Here is a 26,953-nt window from a genome sequence, read left to right as displayed (position 1 = left end):
GGTCATCACAGTTCCCCGTTTGGAGTTGACTGCTGCTGTGCTTGCTGTTCGTGTTGACCTGATGTTAAAGAAAGAGCTGAGGCTCCAGTTGCAAGAATCTGTCTTTTGGACAGACAGCACATCTGTGCTCAAGTACATCATGAATGAGGACAAGCGTTTTCATACTTTTGTGGCAAACAGAGTCTCTATTATCAGGGAAGCCACAAAGACATCACAGTGGCGATATGTTGGCTCAAAGGAGAATCCAGCTGATGATGCATCCAGAGGAAGGAGGGCTGGAGATTTTATTAAGAAAAACCGATGGATAGAAGGTCCCAAGTTTCTGTACAAACCAGAAGAGGATTGGCCCAAAAATCTTGTGCTCACTGCAGTAGGGGTTGACGACCTCGAGGTCAAGAAAAAAGCTGTTGTAAATGTGGTAAATACTCAAGGTTCACTGAAGGGTACAGATTGGCTGATGGCCTACTTTTCAGATTGGAGGAAACTTCGAGTAGCAGTTGCCTGGTTGCTTAGGTTGAAGAGGATATTATTGTTGAGAAGAACTCGCAAGAGGATTGAGTTGAATATTGCTGATACTAACAAACAGAGTGCCTTGGTGCAAGAGAGTCGGATAGTTAAAGGTGCAACAGAAGGACAAACCTTGTCAGCAGAAGATCTTATGGAAGCTGAGCTGACCATAATCTGCTACTGCCAACAGCAAAGATTCCCTGAGGAGATCGCTGCTTTGTCTTCTGGAAAGGATATAGTAAGCAAACGGAGTACCATCTATAAGCTGGACCCATGGTTGGATGATGGGCTTTTGAGAGTCGGAGGGCGGCTGACACGGGGCTCCTTGCCAGAAGAGACAAAATATCCACTACTCCTCACTAAAGATCAGCATGTGGCTACCCTCATACTGAAGGATTTACATCAACAGCTTGGCCATAGTGGGCGTAACCACATGTTGTCTACATTAAGAAGGAGGTATTGGATCACAGGTGCCACCTCAGCTGTGAGAAAGATCATAGCAGAATGTTGTTTCTGTAAAAGATATAATGGCCGGATGATGGGGCAGAAGATGGCTGACCTACCCAAGGAGAGGATTCTGCCAGACCATCCACCATTTACCAACACGGGTGTTGACTATTTTGGACCAGTAGTGGTGAAGAAGGGAAGAGGCACAGCTAAGCGTTATGGTGTCATCTTCACCTGCATGGCCAGCAGAGCAGTTCACCTTGAATTGGCCACTTCTCTTGACACGGACGCCTGTATTAATGCTCTGCGCCGATTTATCAGTAGAAGAGGGCAAGTGGAGCATCTTCTATCAGATAATGGTACAAATTTCATCGGGGCAAAGAGAGAACTTAGGGAGGCACTTTCATCATTGAATCAGGCTAACATTCAAGGAGTTTTATGCCAGAAGGGTATAAAGTGGAGTTTCAATCCTCCTGCTGGGTCCCATTATGGTGGGGTTTGGGAGCGGGTCATCCGCATGTTGAGGAAAATCCTCACTGCAGTTCTCCAACAGCAGATGCTCGATGACGATGGTTTCCATACAGTCTTGTGTGAAGTTGAGGCCATCTTGAATGATCGACCAATCACCAAATTGTCTGATGATCCAATGGATCTTGAAGCTCTGACCCCTAATCATATCCTGTTGCTGAAAGGAAAACCGACAGTATCTCCTGGATTGTTTGATGCACATGATTTGTACATAAAAAGAAGGTGGAGACAGGTCCAGTACATTTCAGATCTCTTTTGGAAGAGATGGGTGAGAGAATACTTACCTTTGCTTCAGGAAAGACAGAAATGGAATAAAACTAAGAATAGCCTCAAGCCTGGAGACATTGTGACCATTATGGATCCAACGGCGCCTCGAGGCTCCTGGCCACTCGGAAGAGTCTTGGAAACATTTCCTGACAAAAAGGGGCTGGTTCGCTCTGTCCGTTTACAAACTAAGACCAGTGTTATAGACAGGCCTGTAGCAAAGCTTTGTTTTTTACACGAGTCTATGGGCTAAGGTGTTTTGTTATAAGCATCATGTGTGTTTATTGTTCTCGCTATTTGTATTTACGTGTGGCTCTTTGTTTATGTGTTGGGAATTGGTATGTTTGATTCATCCCAATTAGGGGCCGGTATGTAAGAGCCATTTTGTCTTTATTTAAATCTTATGCAAGTGTGTGTCCAGTAGGGGTCTCTCTTTGGGTAATTGGTTGCTGAATATAGGTAGGAACCTTCCTTCAGGTGACATGTGTTGCTGGAGGGAAGGTGCACACAGTTTTTTGACCGCTAAGCTATGCTATGCTATGCTACACTGAGTTATTCTAGGCCATGCTGCGCAGTAGGAAATCTGTATTGGTGAAAGACTTGGAACTGTGGATTTATTGACTGTCTGTTGGACTCTTGCTTACTGGAAATGAGGACCATTCACGGTAAAATAAATCTACAATGAAACCATATTAACTTGGTGTGGACATTGCAGTGAATAACAACCCGAGCGAGTGCGTCCATTAACAAGCACCGTCCAGCAACCATCAGCTGCTTAAAGTAGTAGACTTGGCTGCTTACACACATTATTCACACACCCGCTAAAACATGCTCCCCACTGCTGCCAGACCTCTATCCCATCCTGTGTTCCACTGCACTCTTTACACATTTTACCATGTAAATATGCGCCATATTATCCTGTTTGTCTGACCGTTGCGCTTGTGTCCTGTTTTTTCAGGGTCTCACATATGATGCGGTGTACTAAAAATATCAGAAAGTTCGAATTTTTTAAACGTGTTTCTCTACGTTTTTTCCCCCATTGCACTGTACTTTGTTTGGAGTTTTTAAAAGCAAAAACGCATTCTGCGTAAAAGGCCCATAAATCTGTCTCATTCTTTTTTATTCTACAGCTGTCTGCCTAAGAACTGCCACTGGTCTGTAATTATGTTTCAGTGTAATTACAGTCGTTTTTAGTTCTTTTGTCAAATCACAATATCTATAGGAATAAAGGAAGTGAGATAATGTATAGGCTCAAATGCATTTCTTTTCCTGAATTCCACAGAATGCTCAGCTTAAATGCCTGCCAGTGAAAGGACCTGCACCTCCTTGGCTGGTGCGTAAACTTATTTTATTATTTATTTTTTATCGTGTGTTTGTTTCATATAGTCTCACATTTCCATACTGTCTCTTCCTAATGTTTCTGACTGGTTACTTATCCTAAGATGATACATTCCCAGGTTTTTTGTGAGGGCATTTCATTAATTGACATGAAAACACTTATTTCTCACTATGTGCTTACCGGTATGTGTATTATTAACAAAGAGGGTGATGGCGAACTCTTCGAATATTGTCGAATATTTCACAGCTTGTTGTTGTTATGAAAGGACAGAAGAGAAATGCAGAAAGGCACATTTTATTTTGTTTAATGCTGTGGTTGTACTCTATATTGCCTTAAGCTGGATATGAAATATTTATCACCTCTGCTGCTGGCTTATGAGGACCATCTGAATGCCAAAGACAAACTCCTCAAGTCCTGTGAGGTGAGTTTGTGTGTGTGTCTGTGTTAGAAGGGGAAAGTTAGGGGAAAGTTCAGTTTACTCTTATTACATATTTTGGTGTTTGCATGCAAGAATAAAAAAAATTAAATGACAATCGAAAATGTGTATTAAATACCAATGGCATATTTATGATTGCTTTGATCTGTGACTTTTGTTTTGGGAATTTAAAGATATTGGAAGGGTACAAAAATGATCACTTTATTGTGATGATTGATTTTTTTAATGTAATGTGTGAAATCATCTATTGACTACTGTATATTGAGCGTTTTGTCAATTACTGGTGTATATTATATTAATATGCACATTTTACCAATGAAAGATGCCACTGTTAGCCTGGCAGTCTTGTAATAATGAGAGAGACATAAAATGAGAATATGATGAAGTTTTTGATGCAGAAAAACTGTTATCATAGGATCTGTTTAATAATATCCTCTCTCTCTCTCTCTCTCTCTCTCTCTCTCACACACACACACACACACACACACACACACACACACACACACACACACACACACACACACACACACACACGCGTCTTATTCTCACTTGATCTATGTGTCTCTCTCTCTCTTTCTAACACACTTGCAGTGCACCCAACACTCCCACCCCACTTACATGCCTTGAATTTAAAGATCTTTCCAGTTAGTTTTAAAGGGACAGATACCGATTTTTAATATTTTTTCTCTCTCAGTAGTCAAGGGTTGATTAATCACATTTATAGTTTCACACAAAAAGGCCACAATACAAAATGTCCCAGGGCGTAAATGTCCTAGGGCTGAGACCCGTCTCTCTGTAGGCAAGGGCGTGGTGAGCTGGTACCTGCTTACGTCACGCAGTACCACAACATCGAATAGGAAAATTCAAATGCAGTAGCCACCGTTCAACCTGAGGAGGGCAGCACTCAGATGTTTTTACGCCATAGATTGTAGAATTAAAATACTTTATACCCAAAATGTCAACAAATTTACTTAAATCAATGAACGGCATTAATAAAGCCCCCGTCTTACAGTTTTTTCCATGGAAATATAAATGTAGCCTATGTTTTTTCCTGACAGGATGACCTACAGAGTCTCAGAGCACGTGCAGAGGAGGTAATTCAGGAAAACGAGAAACTTCATGCTCAGGTTAACAAAAGCAGCACTGTCAGCAACAAAGAATGGTGAGTTTGAGCGTGTTTCTCTATGTAATGTAAAAGTGTGTGTATGCGTTTGTTTTTTGTGCCTAGGAATGAAATAACAATGGACTTATGCTGACATTCCCTCAGATAATTATATTTAAAAGACATTAGGGGGGGAAGGTAAAAAGGAAAAATGTCCAGGGGAATGCAATAATCCTGAGGTCGAAAACAAAAACAGGGCATCTTGTCCTTGAGGCATGCCTCACTCTGCTAGCCATGCTTTTATACCAGGACTGATAGTGCCCCATGGTTCTATTTGTTTATGGCTGACGGTCATGGCATGGGGCTGAAGTTATGAGAATAAGAGTGAGGATATGTTAACACAGAGTAATTTATACAGACATTTATAGGGTTGAAAACTAAGAAATAAATATCTGATATTCCGTTAACAGTTGTTGCAGATACATTCTTCCGCCTATGCGAACGGAATAGCTGTTCTTTTTTGTGAATCATGACACGTCTGTGGAGGGAAAAGTCCGCTGTGCGTCGGATGCAAAATAGGAATGATACATGCGTCGGCGTACAAAGTCATTTGCGCTGGGTGCAAGATAGAGTGCAACCAGTGTAGTCTGATTGCCAAATGAATGACTCTTATGAATCAGTCTTTTTTGTCATGAAATAAAAGTATTCAGTGCAACCAGTGCAGTGCAACCGATTCCGGTTCTTTTTAGTGAATCACGTACAGCTTACAATTTACTGTGTTATGTCAAAACTGTTTACAAGACAGTTGACAAGAAATTAAAATTCACCCATTCGTGTTTTCTAAATGCATGTTATTGGTCATATTGTGATAAACTCATCAATGCATACGTTTTCTTCTTTTTTTTGACCTTGTTATTTTGATGTTATGAATCAAGTCGATCTTCTGATGAAATGACAAACTTCTGTTTGGTGACTGTAACAATGTTTAAAGTTTAAGGAAGAAGGCGGCGGGAACCGGCAAACTATTAACGTAACTTCAAACATAAAATAAACACAACAAACAAGTAAAGCGGCAGCCCCTCTACTACCGCATATGAAGATAATAAAAACACCAACATAAATGTCCAGGCCTTGTTCTCTCTCGTCTTTCGCTTTTGTCACTTCTCCTTTTATGCTTCCGAAGCTCCTCCGTTGGACTCGAGACCGGTGTGGCTCATCACTCACGCCACTGGCTCTCGGCCCTGCCCTGCTTGCCACAGTGACTTATGGAACTTTTCCAATCATTTAATCTGCTTAAAACTTGCCCCTTCTTACAAACAAATGGCAAGCTTGCATTCAAATCTTCCTCTATCCAATCATCAACAACTGATGGAAAGAACCAAGACCCGCTCTACATTTTTGTCTTGTACAATAATCAGTTTACTTGTCTATACATCACAATACTGAAGAAAATATATGTATCTTTTCCCATTTCATCTCGACTTTAAAGAACTCTCCACACAAATATACTTCCCCTTTTTTTTCTCCTTCAGGTTGTCATGGGTTGTTTTTAAAGCATGTTTTAGGTCTATGTTGCCATGGGAGCAGTGTTTGCATCAGCACGTCAGACATACAGTAAAATTTCAGCTTGATACAAATACAAATTGTGGTTGGTAACTGTGAATGTGAAGAACAGTCTTTTCTGCATTGTTAAACAGGAATGTCAAAATGAAAACGAAAAGATAGTACAGCACTGCACTACTCTGTCAACAATACTTATTGGCTTTCTCTGAATCTCTTCATTTAAATCCTGTCATTGAGATGAACAATTTGTGCGTGTGTTTGTGTTAGCTAATAAATTTGTATGTCCTAGAGAGGTTTTAGCTTTTGTCTTTATCTGTATTAATTGCCAGCTGTTCAGTCATCTTCGTCAGTGAAGGATCTCTCGTCCCTGTTGCCAACCTCACTGTTCATTCAAACACTCACAGAGGTGTGTGTGTGTGTGTGTGTGTGTGTGCGTGCGCTGTGCGTAGGAGACAACTGCAGGAGCAGGCTCGCTTGGTGCTGGAGGAGAATCAAGTGTTGATAGAGCAATTGGAACTACAGCATGCCAAAGCTAAAGAAGCCCACAGCAAACATACACAGGAAGGTATGGTACACTTATAAACTCCTCATTCATCCCAGCAAGCAATAGCCGTCATTTCACCGTTTAGGTTAACTATAGACCCAATATAGTCCGCATATTAGTAACCCACTTCTAGCCAAAATAACCTTGAATTTGGTTACATGTCGTTTTTTCCAAAATAACTTTTGAGATGTATGATATTCCATCATGTAAGCAAAGTAAACAGTGATTACAAGGTGTTTGGTTTAATTTCTTCACTCATTTAATTTCTTTTATCTAATTGATAACTAGTCTATTCTTGGGCTATGGTTTAGACGTCTATTAAATTTTAACTGACAGCCCAAATGTTGCCCTGATTTAGGGCTGTGTTTGGACGGCTATTAGATGTCTTTTAAACGCAAAATTGCTTACTGGGATACCTCTTAATACTCTTGTATTTCCCCCCCCCCTTTTTTCTCCTAAGAGTCATAAAAAACATCTTGTCTGAGTTTGAGTGGTGTGGTCTAATAGCAGATGTGGTCTCAAATGACAACAGCTGGTAATCAAAGCTGTTAACACAACAAAAACAGCTCAAGATTAATGCTGTGGATTTCAGATACAGTTACTACTATGATATTTTTATGTAATGGAGAATATTTTATTGGAAAAGTTAACTTTTTTTGCAGCTCCAGAGATGTAATATATTTCTTAAGTATCAACTTAAACATGGAAGCTCTCAACCTAGCTTTATATGCAATAGCCTTTGATGAATAAGCTTTTCGTAGATTGATTTCCCCCTGAAATGTGTATACACATCAAAATATTGCTGTTTGTTTGTGCATCTCAGCCAGCTCAACCAGTGGATTGAGTGTGGGGTGGATCTTAAGGCCTGTCTACATCAAGAACAATAACTATAATAATAACTATATTAGCGTTGATGCAACCGAACCATGATGTTTGCTGTCAGCATAACTCAGTGAGTTCTTTGAAGCAGAAGGAAAAAACATATTCTGAAATAATTCCAACGATATTGTTCCTCTGTGTCATTATCATTATAGTTGTGGTGTGGATTCTGATATTATCCTAGAGTCAATGCCCATTCACACCAAGGACGATAACTATAATGATAACTATAACTATAAAGTTTTATTAATCATTCTAATTCTGTGGGAATGGGGAAGTCCACATCACAATCATAGCAATAATGCCATGGAGGAGCTATACCGTTGCAATCACTATTAGAGCTATTTTTGATACTGAATGATAATGAATGATACAAACATGGACAGCCATTTAAAATACAAAATAGGCAGTTGTTGACATACTGTAAGAGTACAGAGTTATAAAATAAATGTGAATTACATAGCCCAGAAAATTTAATCCAAAATCTCTGACTTTTGTTAGCAGACTTTGGTATCTTGGTAAATGTGAAAACAATTTATGACATTGTTGACATCTCTGAGATGACATCTCTCATTTGTGATGTTTCTTAATAATGAACCTGTGTCTTCACCATGTTCCTTACTGTCTTTATTCAGCATATACTGCACACATATTATTCATATAGACTCAAATGTAAAGCATCTCTATGTTTGTGTGTAGTGTGTAAGGTCTCGAAACAGGTGATGTTGTTGGAGTCAGAGAAACAGGCTCTGGAAAAAGAGCTAGAGGTGGAGTGTAAAGGACACCGTGTCCTGAAGACAGAGTTTCAACGAGTGCGCTTGGCTCTAGAACACTCTCTGGGCTTGGCTGAGCACAATGCTGTGACTGACAAACTTAAAAGGTACCAATCATGCATTTCATGTTAATGAAATAAGACTGGATGGCAAAAGCATCGAATAAAAACAAACAGACAGAAAAGTATCAAGGAGAGTAATTCATTGCTATTGATCTGCTGTATGCGTCTATGCGAGGGTTTGCAGCAGAAGATTTCTGTATTGAGGGAAGGAAGGTAGTCCCTATTGAAAAATAAATAGCATAAAATAAATGTTTTCAAATACATTTTGGTATAGGTATATATATACTACACAAATACATATTTATGTACTGCAATTGGGTATACTAAATTGATATACGGTATTTAAAGTCTGCTGAATTGGAGTGTATATTTAATTGTACACTCCAATTCTCTTAAGTATATTTGATTGTACTAAAAGTATATTTTAGTACAATCTTAAGTTCTTAAGTATATTTGATCTATATACAATCTACTCTTAAGTATATTTGATTGTACTAAAATGGAACTATTGCAAGTATACTTTAGATACACTTTAAATATCTTGCATTTAAAGACGTCTGGTTGGCATTTAAAGACATTTAAAACACATTTTAGGCTTTATTTAAAGAAAGGTGCATTGTACGGTGGCCGAGAGAGTTCAACGTGCTGCAACTGAAAAAAGCGCATGCAAGTAGTTATAACATATACCATGTGTCACTTTTGGATTGATTTATTACCCCCTGCCCTGTCACAAATGATTGACAGGGAATCTGTGTCTCCAGAATATGTTTCTGATTTATGATGGGGTAACGGCGTCAGCGTGTCTAGTAACTATGGCGCCGCGTGACGTGTGACGCAGCCGGAGGTGTTGACCGGGGAATTTGAAAGAAAGGTGTCAGGACATATGGCAGCTCTAATTTGTATTACAAACGTTTTAGCATACTCGCACCTCACCATATGGCGATGGAGTTTTTTTTTTTATGTCATGGTACATCCTGGACAGCCTTTTCATACCTACGTCACTACCTACGTCACTACCTACATCATGGATTTAAACAAGGTTAGGGGATGTGGTGTTAGACACAGAAAACATTCTGCATCTTTCTCCTGCTACAATGGCTGCTCCGGGAACTTCTAAAACCCCTAGAAAGGTCATGTGTATTTCGCCATCAAGAGGACCTGTTGAAATGAGAGAGGAACTAACTTATGCACCAAGGAAAAAACCAAATGTTAGCTTGACAAAGTTTCTTCATGAAGACATAGCTAATGTGAAACGTGATTTCCCGATGTCTGGTAAACGCGTTCTGAGATATGCGTTTGACAAGGTGCAGCGTGTTGTGAAACTCTACACTGCTGATGTTGGAGACGAGTTTACATGGGATACTCCATGTGTGATTTTTCAAGACAAAGACTGGTTTGTGTTTTTCAACTACGTTTGGAGAGATTTGAACGACTGTGGTGATGATCCGTTATACGTCGCCGAGTGGGATGGCTTAACCCCTAACACAAGATTTCGGGTGGTCGGGGACCACACTAAAAAGCTACCAGACGACTGTGTTTATATTTTTTGCTGCAACGACAAGACAAAGCTCGACAGATATGTGTGGCCTTTTCGAGAATCTGAGCATCATACGTGCTACGACATGAAATTTCTGTTTCGGTGGAAGGATGTTCGAATGCTTGACAGTATATTTACAGCTATAGACAAGATGTTTAGATGGTGTGACATGTATGATCGTTACAGTTCTGTAAAGATGCAACTGTTTCAACCTAAGAAGGGCGTTACCAACCCCGAAGACCGCCTCTTAAGCCCACCCACATATTACAGTCATTAAAAACGCCTACGGATCGGTACAACTGCTGCATTCATCCACCATGTCTCAAGGATCTACACCAGTCTACTGCTACAGCAACACCCCTGAGACTGCCCCAGCTATGCCTGATGACAATGCGACACCGTTGGAACCCCACCCACAAACCTGTGACAACAGCTGGTTGGATAAGTTTTGCATGGATCTAGGATATCACAACCTGACCTTCCTTACAACACCATACGGCAACAGCGGTGCAATAGCAGGAGCGGCGGCCTTAGCAGGAATTGACGCCACAGACAGTTGTATCCGTTCTGACGGGTTCAAAATCATAAAAGCAACTGTTGTGGTCCTTCTGGAACATGTCATCAACAAAAAGCTGAAAGAAATCTGTTTGGGTTGTGAAGTGGATCACCCCAGTCAGATTAGACATTCCTGCTTGTTTGAACCAGATCCCTATTTCTTTGACACGTACTTTGAGGAACTGACACGTAATCTGGTGAGACCAGACCTTAAGCACATAGTTGCTCAAGCGTTGAGCCGTTGTGGTTTAAGAGTTCACCCCCAGAGGATTCAGGGGTCAGTGGACGCTATTTTACACGAACTACGTGACGAGGTTTTCATTGTGGAAAAGCTTTGCGAAGTCAGAGAGAAAGTTCTGGACGGCAGCAGTGAACAAATTGTCTATGACGCTGTGGACAGCTGGAAAGGTATTGTCCAAGTTGACTGTTTGTGACAACAGCATGGGTAACACTTGTTTTGCAACCGGACTGGCTAAGTGTCTACTTAAACAACGTATTAGATGTGAGATGACTACCTTATTGTATAACTACATTAATGAATGTGCCAATGTATCGATTACTGTAAACAGATGTGGTGTTGATGCCAGACGTTTTACAAACCTCAAGAAACAAATGTGTGTCGTAAGAAATGTGTCAAATGAATGGTCAGATATGATGCGGTTATGCGTTAATGCTGGTGATCCAATTTGTGTAACCATCAGAAAAATTTTAGACCTGATGACTGAATGTGGTAGTTTTATTAGAATAGCTGATATATTGTGTTTGTGTACATATGTGTCGGATCTATGTGTAGACATGTTGACAAGAAACAATCAGACTGATGTATGTAAAATTGTTGAAACACTGGTTGATTACATTCTAGAGAAAAACATTGTGGTGTGTATAAATTTTCTACACTACATTGATGCTGTATGATACCTTTGTGTCCTTTTAATGTTTAAGAAATAAATACCCGAACCACTTACACCATCTGTGTTATTCTTTTGTGGATCGTGAAGTGTCAATATGTCCGAAGAAATGAAAAAGGTTTATTACACACCTTCTAACCCTGGTTCTTTAGGGGGTAAAAAACGTTTAAAAGAAGCTGTTTTAAAAGAGACGGGTGTTCGTTTAACCGATAAAGAAGTTTCAGATTGGGTCGCTGGCGAGGATGCATATACACTACACAGAAGTGCCCCACTAAAATATAAAAGGAATCGGGTTTTTGTCTACGGTATTGATATGCAGTTCCAAGCCGATCTAGTAGATATGTCGGCATATGCCGAGGTAAATGACAACCACCACTTTCTGCTTACTTGCATTGATTTGTTTAGTAAGTACTCGTGGACAAGGCCTTTAAAAAACAAGAGTGGTATAGAGGTCTCTAAAGCTTTTGAATCCATACTGAAAGAGGGACGCATACCACAAAAACTACAGACAGATAAAGGAAAGGAGTTTTTTAACAAACACTTTCAAAACGTGACAAAAAAGTACAATATTAACCATTTTTCAACAAACACAGAATTAAAGGCGTGTGTTATCGAGCGGTTTAATAGAACCTTAAAAGGAAGAATGTGGAGATATTTAACAGCTATAAACTCCAAACGTTACATCGACATACTTCAAGACATTACACAAGGATACAATGTGAGCTATCACAGAAGCATCAAGATGAGGCCGATTGATGTGGGAAGAGAAAACGAATCTGTGGTGCTACATAACCTATATGGTGATACCAAACCCCGCAATGTTAACCCCATATTTAAATACAAGATCGGGGACGTGGTTCGAATTTCTAAAGTCAGGGGCCCGTTTGCAAAAGGGTATGAAGAAAACTACACACAAGAGTATTTTACTGTATCAGCGTGTATTCCACGAGACCCTCCTGTTTACAGATTGAGTGATTATGATGGTGATGTTATCAACGGCGTTTTTTATGCTGAAGAATTACAAAAAATATTTGTCAGTAAAAACAAGACATTTAAAGTTGAAAAGATTTTAGATAAGAAGAAGCAGGGTCGCAAAACATTAGTACTGGTACAATGGCTCGGATGGCCTGCAAAATTTGCATCATGGATCGATCAGAAAGAATTAGTTGACGTACAGGTGCCATAAAAACAAAGGACAAGCACAGACTGTCTGCAGTTGTATAAAAAACAGACATGGCAGAGGGTGGTTTTTATGTCACACTACCATGCAATGCTTCACAGTCTGTATATCCTGATAATACAATCTCTAATTATAGAACAAGGCTGGCTACCTCTATAAATATAAGAGGAGAATGGGAGGTAGGTCTTGTTCAAATTGAATATCCTAGAAGTTGGTACACCTTTAACAACAAAGATGCCTTTTTTGAGATAAACATCGAACCCACTGCTGTCGACGGCGAAAAAAACACTAACAGCATACGTCGTGGTGTAGATGTGAAGAAGACCGACTTATCGAGACTGCGCATACCTATAAAGACAGGTTATTACGACAAGGTCCCAACCCTGGTTAGTGTGATAAATGATTTACTAGCCCCTCATGGGTCATTCGGTTACGATGTTGTAAAAAACAAAGTATTTCTGAAAGCAAAACCTAACATTTCAATAACCTTCCATGGAAAACTAGCCATTATTTTAGGGTTGAAACCAGGTGCCTCGATAGGAGATTCTATGCGACAAAAAACAAACCCCGGAAAAACTAATTTTGAAAAGGATGTTGTAACATATGCAATGCATCAGGCAGACATACACGGAGGTTTCTACACTCTGTATATATACACAGATATTATACGATACCAGTCAGTAGGTGATGCCTTCGTACCACTCCTGGAGTGTGTACAAATAACCGGTGATAACAACAACACAGTCAGTGTACGATACGACAAACCCCACTACGTGTCTATCAACAAATCGGTCATCGCAGATATTGCTATAGAAGTAAAGGACGATCAAAATCAACACATCCCATTTTCTTACGGGAAAGTGTGCATTAAACTACACTTTAGGCCAGTAAAAAATTTTCATTAAGATGACATATTTCAACAATCACAATGTTGATCCCATGCGTTATGTGGCCTATTACCAGAATCAGGCTGGCAATGGACTTCCGGGCTATTCCGGCGGAGTTATGTATGGCACTGGTTTGGGCGGACTTTTTAGGGGTCTCTTTAGAATGGCTATACCACTACTGAGACGAGGATTTAGCATAGCCAAGCCACATCTTAAATCAGCAGCGAAAAACATACTAAGTGACGTTGTTAGTAATACGTTATCACGATCTTTTAATAACAATCACGATACTCAAGACGGGTCCGGTTTAATGGTGATGGCACGTAAAAGTGTACCTAGGCCTCCGGGGGTGCGGAGGAGTGGCCAGAAGCAGAAGAAAACAAAACGGCCCCCCAAGAAAACATCAGTTGTAAAACGCAAGCGCAAGGATACGGCTAGGCGTACTGCTTCAAAAAGATCAAGGAGTTCTGTTAAAACAATATTTTAGATCATGGCGTTACTACACAACATGTCAGAAGAGTGTTTAAAATCCGAACTGGATCTTTTTACTGTACCCCTGACACAGACCGCTATTGAAAAGAACACTTATATAGAAATTCCGCCATTATCTGCGATATCTCCGACATCGCCTCTGGAATTTTTCATTGCGGGGAATGGAGAGGATTACGTGGATCTAAACAACACATTGTTGTTTATGCGTCTCAAAATCACTTATGCAGATGGGACGGACATTGCTGACGGAGACCCCGTAGGGCTTATCAACTATCCGGGAGCCACAATTTTTTCACAAGTGGACGTGTCGCTTGGAGACCGTCTCATTTCACAGAGTTCTAGCACATATCCATACCGCTGTATGATAGAGTGTCTTACTAATTATGGTAAAGATACCCTTGAAACACTTTTCTCAGCGGGGCTCTTCTATAAGGACAAAGCCGGGCATATGGACATTTCAGACCCTGCCGGGGCAAATAACGGCCTGACAAAGAGAGCAGCCTTCACCAACGCTAGCAATGTGGTCGAACTACTCGCACCAGTTCACAGTGACATCTTCTTTCAAGATAAACTTTTACTCAATGGATTGGACCTTAAAATTAGAATGACGAGAGGTAAAGACGAATTCTGTTTGATGAGGAGCAATGACATAGCCTACAAATTGAACATCCAGTCTGCATCACTTTTTGTGAAAAAAGTGACAGTGTCCCCAGCTGTGAGACTGGGTCATGTGCAAGCCCTACTCTCAACCACTGCAAAGTACCCCATCGACAGGGTGTGTTTGAAAAGCTTCTCAATACCAGCCGGATCACGGGTCTGTAATCAAGAGAACTTATTTTTAGGAGCATTGCCAAAATCTCTGGTTCTAGCGATGGTTGATAATGATGCATTTGTGGGGTCATATAATAAAAACCCTTTTGCATTTAAAAACTATGATTTAGAATTTTTAGCCATTTATCTGGATGGTCAACAGTACCCCTCGAAGCCTCTGCAGCCTGAATATGAAAATGGTTCTGCAGTGCGTGAGTTTTATCAGTTAGCGCTGGCTTCTGGAAGGCATCTTAAAAACCAGGCTCTAAGTATCGATAGGGAAGATTTTCTGCATGGCTATAAACTCTACACGTTCAATTTCACACCAGACGAGGATTGTGGACAGCATGTATCACTTGTCAAAAGTGGCAATATCAGACTAGAAGCACGTTTCAGACAGCCAATACCACAGACTGTTACCTTAATTGTTTATGCTTTGTTTGACAACATAATTGAAGTATCAAATCGACGACAGGTGCTTGTTGATTACTATTAACGGGTTAAAATGAACACTGTGCAGCTTACGGGTGTCATGGATAAGATTTCGTGCAATACTTATTTTCTTGGAGTACTACCATGTGACTATCTACCGAAAACCCCTTTAAGAACATTACCATCAATGGTTTTAATCAATACAGATCCATCAGGCCTCCCAGGCCAACATTGGTTGGCCATCTACATAAATGATGATAGCGTAGGTTGTTTTTTCGATAGTTTTGGTAATAAACCAGATTACCAAGGCTTTCACCCCGTTATCAAAGACTTTTTAAATCTCAATTCTAGTGCAGTACAATATTCCACTGTGCAAGTCCAAGATTTTTCATCAGACACCTGTGGTCAACACTGTGTGTTCTTTCTCTACCACATGTCAAAGGGATTTGATTATGATTATGTGTTGAAAATGTATACCAATGATTTAATTAAAAATGATAAAATGGTGTCAACATTTGTGAAAAAACTAAAACAAGTTCCATGTAATGAAAATGTTTTCAAATGTATTCAGTGTGTGCAAATGGGTGAAATGTATATGTCTCATGTTTAATATTTTTTAATAAAAACAACTTAAGAACAGATATTTCTTTCTTTAACCTGTTAGCCTTCAGCGCCACTTTTGAAAAATCCCCAGAAATTGCATACCCAACCTAAAAAAGATTCAATTCATTGACCCTTCGTCCTAAAAGCTCAAGTATGGTCTCATTTGAAAGCTGACACCTGGCACTTTATTGGAAATGTAGAATGAATTATTGTCATAATGAAAAAAAAATTATGAATAGCTTCAAAGTTGTGTAAGTTATTAGAAATTTATTTTTATGAAACATCTTCATGAAAATTAAATTGAAGTTGGCCCGTCAGCACTCTAGAAATGCACTCCAGCTAAAGACACATGTCTGACCATGTTATATTTAAAATTTGAAGGTGATAAGTCTAAAACTCTGTATTTTGTTAAATGTTTTTCAAGATCATCTCAAATGACTTTATTTTGAATTGACTCTAAAATGCAAACTTGTGTTTATTGTCATCTATTAGCATCTATTCAGTCTATTGTCTCTATTGTTTTGTGGTGCAAACGAGCCCCATTCAGTGTCACTCTCTCCTGCTCACATTTACACCTTTCCAGCCGGCTTATGGCCATAAATATTATTTTCCTTTGTCTCCATTATAATCGCTAACGACTGGCTAATCACAGTGTTTCACCCCCTAATTTCTTTCATAATCTTCACTTCACATTTGAAACTGTATCAAATGCCTTTCTCAAATAAAGAAATATTTCAGTAAGCATTCCGATTTAGAAAAAAAATCATAAAAAATAACAGCTAGATGGCAGGTGCAACTAGAGAGCTAGCTAGCATGTTAGCTTAGCACACCATCAATACACGACAATTTATGAGATTAAAACCCTGTTTTATGCTCCAAACTTACTTTATAGCGCAAGTCGAGTGTTTTAAATAATCTTCTATGAGCTTATTTGGCTTCAGAAAAGAAAATCAGACAGAAAATAAATGAGTTTATGGTATTCTGCATGTTTGTAAAGTCTATATCGATTAGCATTGCATTATACATATAATCTATTATTATAAAAATACCTGACATGGCTCGAAGAACACAGGTAAATCAAATATCATTGCAATCATGTTTATTGTCTTCAAAACATCTTTATCTGCATGTTATAGCGATCTCTGAAAGCTAACGTTAGCTGTGTTTATGTCAGTGACGTCCTGGAAGGTCACAGGTTATTGTTCTTCTTCGTGAGCTTCCATATTTGGAAAAAACTGTGCATAGAGCGCCCTCATTCTGCTGTATGGATTGAAAACACAGTACATCAGAGTATCCAGCGCTCTTTATGTATACATCGACGCATTTGGATATAAATTCAATAAATATTATTCCTGTCTATAGAAATATGATGTAAACCTATGATAATATATCAATATTTCTCCAAATCTGCACATTTTTGAGCCAAAAGCCCTGAGGAACGTTGTTTTGTCACGCGTTCTCAAGACAACAGCACCAGAGTTTTTTTTCTGAATGGAGCAGTTGACGCTCATAATTCATATTAAAGGTATCGACTCATTTTTTCATTACATAAATCCTGACACAAATTAAGACATAACTGTCACTATAAGTTTCTCAGAATACAATAGTGGTCAAATACTGAAACGTGAGACTTATATATTTTTAATGATGTATAGTTTGTCAAGGTAATAACATTAAATCTGATAGTAACTTTGAACTATTTAAAAAAAAAAACGCTTCAGAGCGTCCTCGCTCTGGTGAAGGCTAACAGGTTAAACTCTTTTTTATTATTATTACACATACACACATCATATTCAACAATACATGTCATAAATTCTCAACAAAAAAAACAACAAAAAAACAACAAAAAAAACAATAGGCAACCCACAAACTGTCGGATTAAAAACTTAACCATCGACTCTGGTCTAGACTGGAGGATTTGAATAATGAGTCTTGTGAATATTCTGAAGGTACCGGTGTGTTTGGAAGCACTTTCCGTTTTTTACTCTTCTTAGATGATCCAGTTATAATCGGGGTCGCTATGGTCTTGAACGAGTTAATTGCGTGTCTGACATGGTGGTTTGGCACCACTGAGTATGGCATATTTAAACTAGCAAAAGCCTCCAGAAACTCATGCCATCCACCAGGTCTCCGCTCATCAGCAACCTTTTGTGGAGCCGTGACGCTTTTAACTAGATCAAGCATATGTGAACCGGGGATTGTTCTGCCTTTAAACACAAACTCCCCCGACTCAGTCCACGATGTGATATCTTTAGTTTTAGACATTTTATCTAAAATGTAACGGACATTTTTCATACTCCTCTGTGGAATATTCTTTAAAATCTCATCTGCAAAATCATCTAAGCCGTCGCGGACAGTAACAAGGCCTGTTGGAGATGGATCTTCTTTTACAAGGTTGCCAGGCTGCGGAAGACTTAATGTTAATGTGGCGGATTCCGTATCCCCCTGTCTAGTGAGTGTTAAAAACCTCTGCAAAACACCGGTGTACAGCTTAGCTTTTTCGTGGTGATCTATGTCAGACCTTTGCAATATATTTCTTATAGTCGCATCCAAATCGTTCTCCACAACATGCTGTATAGACTCACGGGGGTTAGAGGGTTTCAGCTTGTCCAACTGGTGTTGCGGGATTAAAAACATCTTCTCAGCGTACTCCATCACCAAGCTTATTTAGATGCGATTAAACTGGTTATAAAGGGAATTGCGACGCTTAACAACGGCAAAAGAAATCCTCCTTGTTGATTGATTAACCGTCTTTTGCGTCTAACACCAACCTTTTTATCAGCAACTATTTTGATCTCGCTTCTTTTTCTCTTTAGTTTCTGATATTGTTGTGACGATAGTGGAATATTACCATGGACTACATTAAGAGCTACCTCACACAACGACACAATGAGTTCGTCTGCAGCGACCTCTAAAATAACGCGTCTTTGTTTAGGTGTGGCTTTTAATAATAATTTTAAAAGAGGCAAGTTTCTTAAAAGTCTTGCCGACATTTTCAAATATCGTCTAACAAAGTTAATGTTTTCTTTTCTGAATGTACACAACTGGATATTGTGACAGAATATCTGTTCTGAGACGATACTGCTCTGGTGTTTTCGCTTTAAAGTCAATCAAAAGGTACCCGAAAGGAATGCTGGTCGCATTTTCACTCCATAAAAAATTTAGTGTTTCTGGGGTACATCTGACGTGCTAATACATTAATTTGTGTGTTGTCTCTGGGGTTTTTGAACAGTACCAGATAATTGGTGTTTAAACTGATGGTCCTGCTGGATTTACCTTGTAAAAACAAGTTTTGTACAATATACAATGCACTCAGGCTTTTATGATGTACATATTGCGTGAACAGACGTTGGATTTCAGAGTTGTTACTAGCATCATCCATAACATCATCTAGAATCAAAAAATTATTCTTGTTGGGCGGGAACAAACGATCATCATTCAGGGTTTGTGGGATACCTTCAATAAATTTAATATCATACAGTTTCAACAATTCATCATACAAAGGTTGCCAACAATCATAAATGTACACAATGTTTTCAACATTTTTAGAAACTACAGTTTTAGCATTTTCCAACAACATTTTTACAAAAAAAGTTTTTCCTGAGCTAGAAGGACCACTTAATACACATGAAAAGGGGTGTTGTAACCTGAAATCGAAACCGTCTGAGTCTAGCACCCCTCGATGACCAAAAACGTTGTCAGTAGCCATATGGTAGTGTAGTTAGGTCAGGTAGCAAAACGCGTTTGTTGTACACCACTTGGAATTTTTTCACAACTGACTTGTTGTGTAATGTGAACTGTTTTTTGTTCCTCACTATACTGTCGGAGTGTGCGAGAATGTAATTACCCTCACCCCGCCCCCTCACATACTGATCAACAAGACCAATTAATGAGTCTAACCTAATGGCCTCAGAGTTTACAGCATTCAGAGTGATACCTTTGGCCTTCATACACACCTTACCCATAGCAGTACGATACCCGTAACTTTTTGGACCACTTGAACAAAACTCCACAATATGGTCTCCATCCCCAACTTCATCAGTAAGATCGCCAAGGTATGGCCCTAGTGGGGGCTCGTATTCACCCTCTTTAGATGTGAATACAACACTATCGGTATCACAATAAATCAGTCTATCACCCAACTTGTCCATAAGATCATAAAGCTCTAACCGTGCATGGGCTGTTGTAAAAGCCCCGAGAAAGACATTGATGTCACGAGTCTGGACCCCTTTCCCATCTGCGTAAGACCACTGAACGATCGCAACAGTGTCTGACACAAATGAGAAATGCTTGAGGTCATACTCAGTGCCAAAAATGTATCGGGCAAACTGTTCAGGGTCTATAAGTATCTCGGTGGTTGGCAACTGTTCGCGCATCGAGAACCGCCCCCACAAAGAATTAAGAAGGAGCTTCATTATGGATCTGCGTGCTGCATTAAACTCAATCTTGTCCAGATTCAACTTAATCCCTTCTTTCTCAAAGTAATCTCTAACATAAGATTCTTTGTCGGCATCGGTCACAACGTCTTTTGGAAAACCTGAACTCTCCTGTTTGAACTGTAAAAATGTTTTAACATAATCACAAAACAACGTTTCAGATCGTTGAGGAAAATGCCAGACCTCATCGATTTTTGTCACCACATAACCCTTCTCAATGGCTTTCAACAGCTCAATACTAACCCAACATCCATGAATGGATCTTTCCTCATCTGTGTGCATACATGGCTGTGTTTGGTTCTGTTGTTCAGAACACTCCCTACAAAGAGGAAACATTAACTTGCCCCCAGTCCTATAAGGCAGTACTGGGTGGAGCAACTTCCTCGGAGGAAGAACTGTAGCCTTGACGAGTCCATAATATTCTTCAAGGTTTTGAAAATCCTTGTATATTATTTCAGGATGACCAATTGGGTAGCATTTTCGAGCCTGACAGAAGGGATACAGTGAAGTAAAGTCAACGTACATAACGCGTTCACCCTCCGCGACTTTGTGGTACAGTTTGAATGCGTTCGTGCGGCCTCCGAATAGAGCTTCACGAGGTTTCAATCTTTCAGGGTGTTTGTAAGTGGACATGAAATCCATCACGTCTGCATCTGTCTGTTTGGCATGACTCCAATCACATTCCCAAATTATCTCAACCTGAAGACCGTACGCACGCTCCAAAATTTCAAGCTTGTCGTCACATTGCCTTCTCAGAACAGCATAAGGCACTTTTGATAACGGGTTTAGATCATTTGAGTTATAACAGCGGTCGCATCCATGAAAAAAGCAACCGAGAAATTCGAATGCTTTTTTCACGATACCGTCGTCATAGAATCCATCCACGTAGTATTTCCCAAATGACACCTCGCCACTGTTTAGAGCATGTTGAACATCTATGGACTGCGATTTTCGGACATATTCAAGCCATTCAATTGATATGTTTGAATATGTTTTGTTCTGGTTGGTGTACGCATTGTTGCGTGTCAGAGCTATTGTGTCTTTAGGGATGTAGTGTGTTTTATACGTAGCCATACATGTGGCCGCCAGAGTGGTGTAATTAAACGGATCAAGGCCTGTACACAGAATGAATTCATCGCGGTACTTCATACAAGCCTCCCTCAGCAAAACAACATCGTTTTTACCATAAAGAGCCAGTTCTTTTTTAAAATCGAACACTTTGTCAGAGATGGTACTGTACCAAACGTCAAACGCAGTTCTGTCTTGGTTCGACATCGTCGCATACCCATAAAATTTCTTGTCAGGGTAGACGCCTATGTAGTTGTCATTTTGAACGCGGTTAAAGTAGTGTGGAAAGTAACCCTTCTCTGCATTAGTCAGATTAAACGCAACAGGTGTCTTGGCCAGACGCATGGGGATGAATGAGTATGAATCAATAAACCGTTGCTTGAAAGCAATGTCGTACATCAAGATCAGACGGCAGCCTTGCATCGTGATTTTAGGAGCGATACCCATCTTAGTGAAGTATTCCAAAAGAATGAAATTGTCAAAACCCGATGCGTTATGAGCTATCCATGTGTAATTAAGGTAACGAGGTTGTCTGAATTTTTTAACGAGACGATCCACACAATCGGGTCCTTCAGCCACGAATTCTTCGCCAGCAAACGTAATAGCGCATACGAAATTGGCTGTGTGCCTGCCGTTTTCATAACGGGTCTCAAAATCATAGAAAATGTAACGATCGTTTGGCATCTCCGGCTTAACTGGTTGGATAAAACATTGATGCACACCATCGGTAACTAAACTCTCACCACAGTGTACACAACGATCTGCAGGGCATTTATGCGCTTTGGGTTTAGTACCGCTGACATGGTAACGTCTATTACATTTTCTGCAATATTTGGTCACATCACACTGCGCGTGTTGCATACCTTGAGGTGCTTTTTTATGCATCTCAAAAAAGTAGTCAGACTTGCAGTAGCGCAAACAGTCGCCGCAGTGTTTTGACTTTTTGTTATGTTTATGACATTCTGGATCATTACAGACATCACAGATGTACCGACATCTGTGATCTCTCCTACATGTGTATCCTTGGTAGCAAAATCCACACACGTATGGGGTGCCAATAAACGCGCGTAGATTTTTTATCATAAAAAAATGATCGCCGTGCAGGTACAAAAATACTGTTTTAGGATGTGGTTCGTCTGTGTTTGTATACTTCTCCAAAACACCCGTATCGGATCGATAGAAGACAACTATTTTAACGTTCAGCATGCGTTCAAACTGTCTGATGTCATTAAACGCTATCTTGTGTTGGTCAGTATAGCCAGCTGCCTTCTGCAACGAATATGCTACAGACTCTAGCTCTGTGTGAGGTTTCTGGGGGTTTAGGAAATGCGCCAGACAGATTGCAAAACAAAGATTGTTTGAAATGTTTGTGGGACAGAACAGATTAAGTCTGTTTTTACTGATCACTTCATTGTGGGCTAGATCGCGCATCTTTCGATAAACACCGCCGCGTTTACTTCTCGCTATCGACAGTCTTAAATTCAATCTCTCATCAAACTGGACATCCGCGTTGCTCTGCATTATTTTCTCAAGTTCGTTTATAAACAGATCTACACTGTAACCATTGGTGCCTGTCAAAAGTGTACTAACATCTGATGTCAAACTCGGACCCCTCAAGGTGATGCTGATTAAACTACCGTCGCCGCCCAACAGTCTGGAAAAGTCCACAACTTCAGAAAGTGTGTCATGTAAAAACATGGTGTAGGCTGCTAAATCTGTAGAAGATATCTCCCGCAGATTTATAAGCCTATGGATTTCCAGGCCATTGAACCGCGAGCGCGGCAGTACAGTGTACCCACTCACATCACCACCCTCTCTTACAAGTGATTCTATGTCACTATGTGCAAGACCCATGTTGGGTGCACCTCGATTGAGTGTGCGGTGTGACTGGGTACCTGCTCCCTCTCCTGACTGTGACAAAGACACAGGATTATCAAAAGCATCATTTGTTTCTGGAGGAGGTTCTGATACCTCTCCAACCTGTTGGGTGTTTACAAAAGGTTCAAAATCAATATTTGGGCCTGGATCCTCATCTACCATCGGTGTCATAATATCCAATAATTCTAACAATGTATTAGTTGTAGACTCAGACCTATTCACACCCTCCAATGTCTGAATTAAATAGAGCAATGTTTCTGTGTTACTGCACTGTTCAGGGGATACCACACTGCCATCGTCGCGTCTAAACCTAGCTACCGGACCCTGATCAAAACCATCTGACTCCCGACAACGTTTAGCCATTTTTTTTTTTTTTTAAAACCAGATTTAGTTTTTAATTTTTATTTCAATCACTGACAGGTTTACAATTAAAGTAACTACGGAAAATAAAAACCAACATCTATACAGCGAGAAAAAAGAAAAACTAGCTAATCAGTCATTATACACCAATGCTAAAAAATACACACAATGTTGGGATTAATGTAGAAGAAAATACACACAAAAACACATAATATATAAAAACATTCACAACTCACCCGTGTTTCTTTTTAAGCGTGAGTACGATCTGCTTTAACAGCTCCACAGACAGACCTTGATCTCTGACTACTTGTTGGATAGTTTTGCTATGCAACCGCTGAGCTGCTATGACTTGTTTAATACCAATATCCTGTTGTTGATGTGCAGCCGTCGTAGAATGTTCACGATCATTATGCTTATTCTCATAAGCATCTAAGCGTCTCTCAAAAGCATTAATGCGTTCGTTAAAACGTACCTCGAAGGCGTTCAACGCTGTCTTGACTGAGTCCTGTATCAGACCTATTATTTGTTGATTGTCTATATTGGCTTGTGATTCCCGTCTGAAAGCCTCCTGATTTGAAGGCAGCTCATCAGGGTCTGACTCTACCACATCCAGCACACGCTCGCTGGATGGAACAGACTGCAGGGTTTCTTTAGGGTCACTTGTAAACACGCAGTCATCCCATGCTTCTATCAGTCCGTCACTCCAGCTCTGAACGTCGTTTATATCAGGAACTGCATTGTCATTCACGAACACTTCTGTTGAGAAAAAATAATAATATTAATTTAAAAATAGTATGTATGCATTGCATGATACATTTTTTTTTCATTTTTTTTTTTTTTTTTTCAACATGGTTGTTTATAAACGAGTGTTTGAAAAGAGTCTACACTTTTACAAAAATCACTCCAATACATACAGTAAAATAATTATAAATAAATCCACACTCTAAGAGATGTGCCTGTTTATAAACAAATCATGTGTCAACAACAGTTCTGAACTAACACATTGTACACACACACACACACACACACACACACACACACACACACACACACACACACCCACATACACACACACACACACACACACACATACACACACACACACACACACACACACACACACCCACATACACACACACACACACACACACACACACACGATCTCTCACTATCACATCCAAATAAAACATTATCGCACTCTGGTAGCTTATTTGCATCTAATTTAGAATGAACTGAATTCAATCAAACAACATTGTTTGTTTACATACTTTTAGCAGATCGTCTTGGCTTCTTCTGTGCCGATGTCTGTGGTCCGGAATGCCTGTCTCTCGCAACGTCATCAAACGGTCCTTTTGCTTTTGCACAGGTCACCGCTGGTGCTTTACGTTTGAGTTTGTTTTTTGGTTTTGCCACTAAACCAGCCGATCTATCCTTTGTCGTCACAATCCTATCCGTAGATTCAGACGCAACCTTGTTCACTAGGTTTGATAAGCCTTCTGGAAATACACATAAGAAAGTTTTAAACTAAATTCAACAAGACATTATAACACATAATAGCAGTATAACGATTGATAAAGTCGAATTACAATTATACACTTACCGAGGGGCTGGCTGTGTGCACTATCACGCGGAGCCGCATGCACTAACGCTGTGATGGTTTTCCGTTCCGGTTGGGCTGTTAAAAAAAAAAAAGATAAACAACAAATGAAACATGTGTTTACACAAAACGCAAATGGGTCGGTCTCGCTAAGCATACACAACACTTACCGGTGGCAGGGACGTCTGCGCTCTCTCGCAAAGCTGCACGCGCTGTGTGCCTAACGTTACTAGACCGATGATGAGTACCTCTGCTACCTCCTGTTATAAATAAATAAAGCGTTATTATAAAACACACAATATGTAGACTAACATTTAAACACAAATCATAATTATAGCCGACGTACCACTCGCTTGATTGAGGAAAATAAGTTCGTCAACAAGATCCACGAGGCTCACTCCAGCAGCGTCACCTGAAGCGCGCAGATTTTAAACCTTAAGCAATCCCAATAGAACAATGACTCACACATAAATAAATAATGTTTCTTAATAATATTACTAAATAATAAAACACACTTACTGTTAAGACAAGCATCCATCTTCTTGCACTCGCGTTTCCAGCAACACAATTTACCTTGGAATATAGTTTGAGAACAAGGAAAAAACCCGAGGCGTCTGACACGATCTGCACTGCTCTGCTCGATTCTGTAACTGACATTGCGTCCTACACAAATTTATACACGCAGCTTCTGTCGAAGTGCGAACTCGCTACAGCGCAGCAGACATAATACACACAGACATAACACCTTTTCGCGCAGGTACAAAGGCAATAAAACACCCAGGAAGCCTGCAGACACCTTACTTTAAAATTCCCCGGTCAACACCTCCGGCCGCGTCACACGTCACGCGGCGCCATAGTTACTAGACACGCTGACGCCGTTACCCCATCATAAATCAGAAACATATTCTGGAGACACAGATTCCCTGTCAATCATTTGTGACAGGGCAGGGGGTAATAAATCAATCCAAAAGTGACACATGGTATATGTTATAACTACTCATGCAAATTTAAAAAAAACAAGCAAATTAAGAAAACATCTTCATCAGATTGACAACCCATGTGCTGCATATACCGGTACTCATAACGAACCCAAAACAGAAACGCACTGCAAATACTCACAACGCACATACGATCAGGATGTTAACATACACAAAAAACTCAGCTTTCATGTCATCGACAACACTACTGATGAGTAGACATTGAACAATAAGCATGTCCCAGCCAGGTTCATCACTTGTTGGCATCCCCTTGAAACATGTCTGTGTTATTTGCATCGCGTTTTCTGTATTTGGTTGCATTGTGCAATAAAGAAGTACTCCGAATAAAGTTTAATTATAATATTTATATCGGTAAATCTCAATCAATATGTAAATATGTCAATGGATTTGTACTGTACTTATTATGAAATAAATGTATTTTAAATACATTTTTGTATATGTTTTGTTTTCACTAGGGGTGTGCTACCTATACGATTTTTTACTCCAGTATCACCGGAATATATATAAAAAAATCATTTAAATCTTTCTAGGGTACGTCATTAATTTTGGAACTAACCTGGAGAAAGATAAAGGGTGACAATTTCTTAAGCAGACAATTGTGAAAGAAACAGCCTACACATTCTTACCCTACACACTGTGTGTGAGTGAGGTAACAAACGAAGAGATAGAATGAATAGAAATACTGTAGCACATGTGCACATCACACACACAAGGACACAAACACATTCACACACACTTGCCGTAGACATACAAAATACATGTGTGTTT

General features: G+C 39.8%; 1 protein-coding gene across 1 annotated transcript in view; it reads left to right on the top strand.

Moving 5' to 3' along the window:
* The window catches only part of cep89 (centrosomal protein 89), a 114,416-nt gene that overhangs the window by 22,367 nt on the left and 65,096 nt on the right, over window positions 1-26,953 (top strand). Inside the window, exons 11-15 of the mRNA XM_079592411.1 lie at window positions 3,029-3,079; window positions 3,423-3,506; window positions 4,580-4,683; window positions 6,636-6,751; window positions 8,309-8,489. Coding sequence (XP_079448537.1) covers window positions 3,029-3,079; window positions 3,423-3,506; window positions 4,580-4,683; window positions 6,636-6,751; window positions 8,309-8,489 — 536 coding nt within the window. The remainder of the gene's footprint in view (window positions 1-3,028; window positions 3,080-3,422; window positions 3,507-4,579; window positions 4,684-6,635; window positions 6,752-8,308; window positions 8,490-26,953) is intronic.

The sequence above is a fragment of the Phoxinus phoxinus genome (assembly GCF_949152265.1).
Source record: "Phoxinus phoxinus genome assembly, chromosome: 2".
Classification (NCBI taxonomy): Eukaryota; Metazoa; Chordata; class Actinopteri; order Cypriniformes; family Leuciscidae; genus Phoxinus; species Phoxinus phoxinus.
Note: the sequence above shows the minus strand (reverse complement) of the source record. Positions and strands in the feature narration are given on the sequence as shown.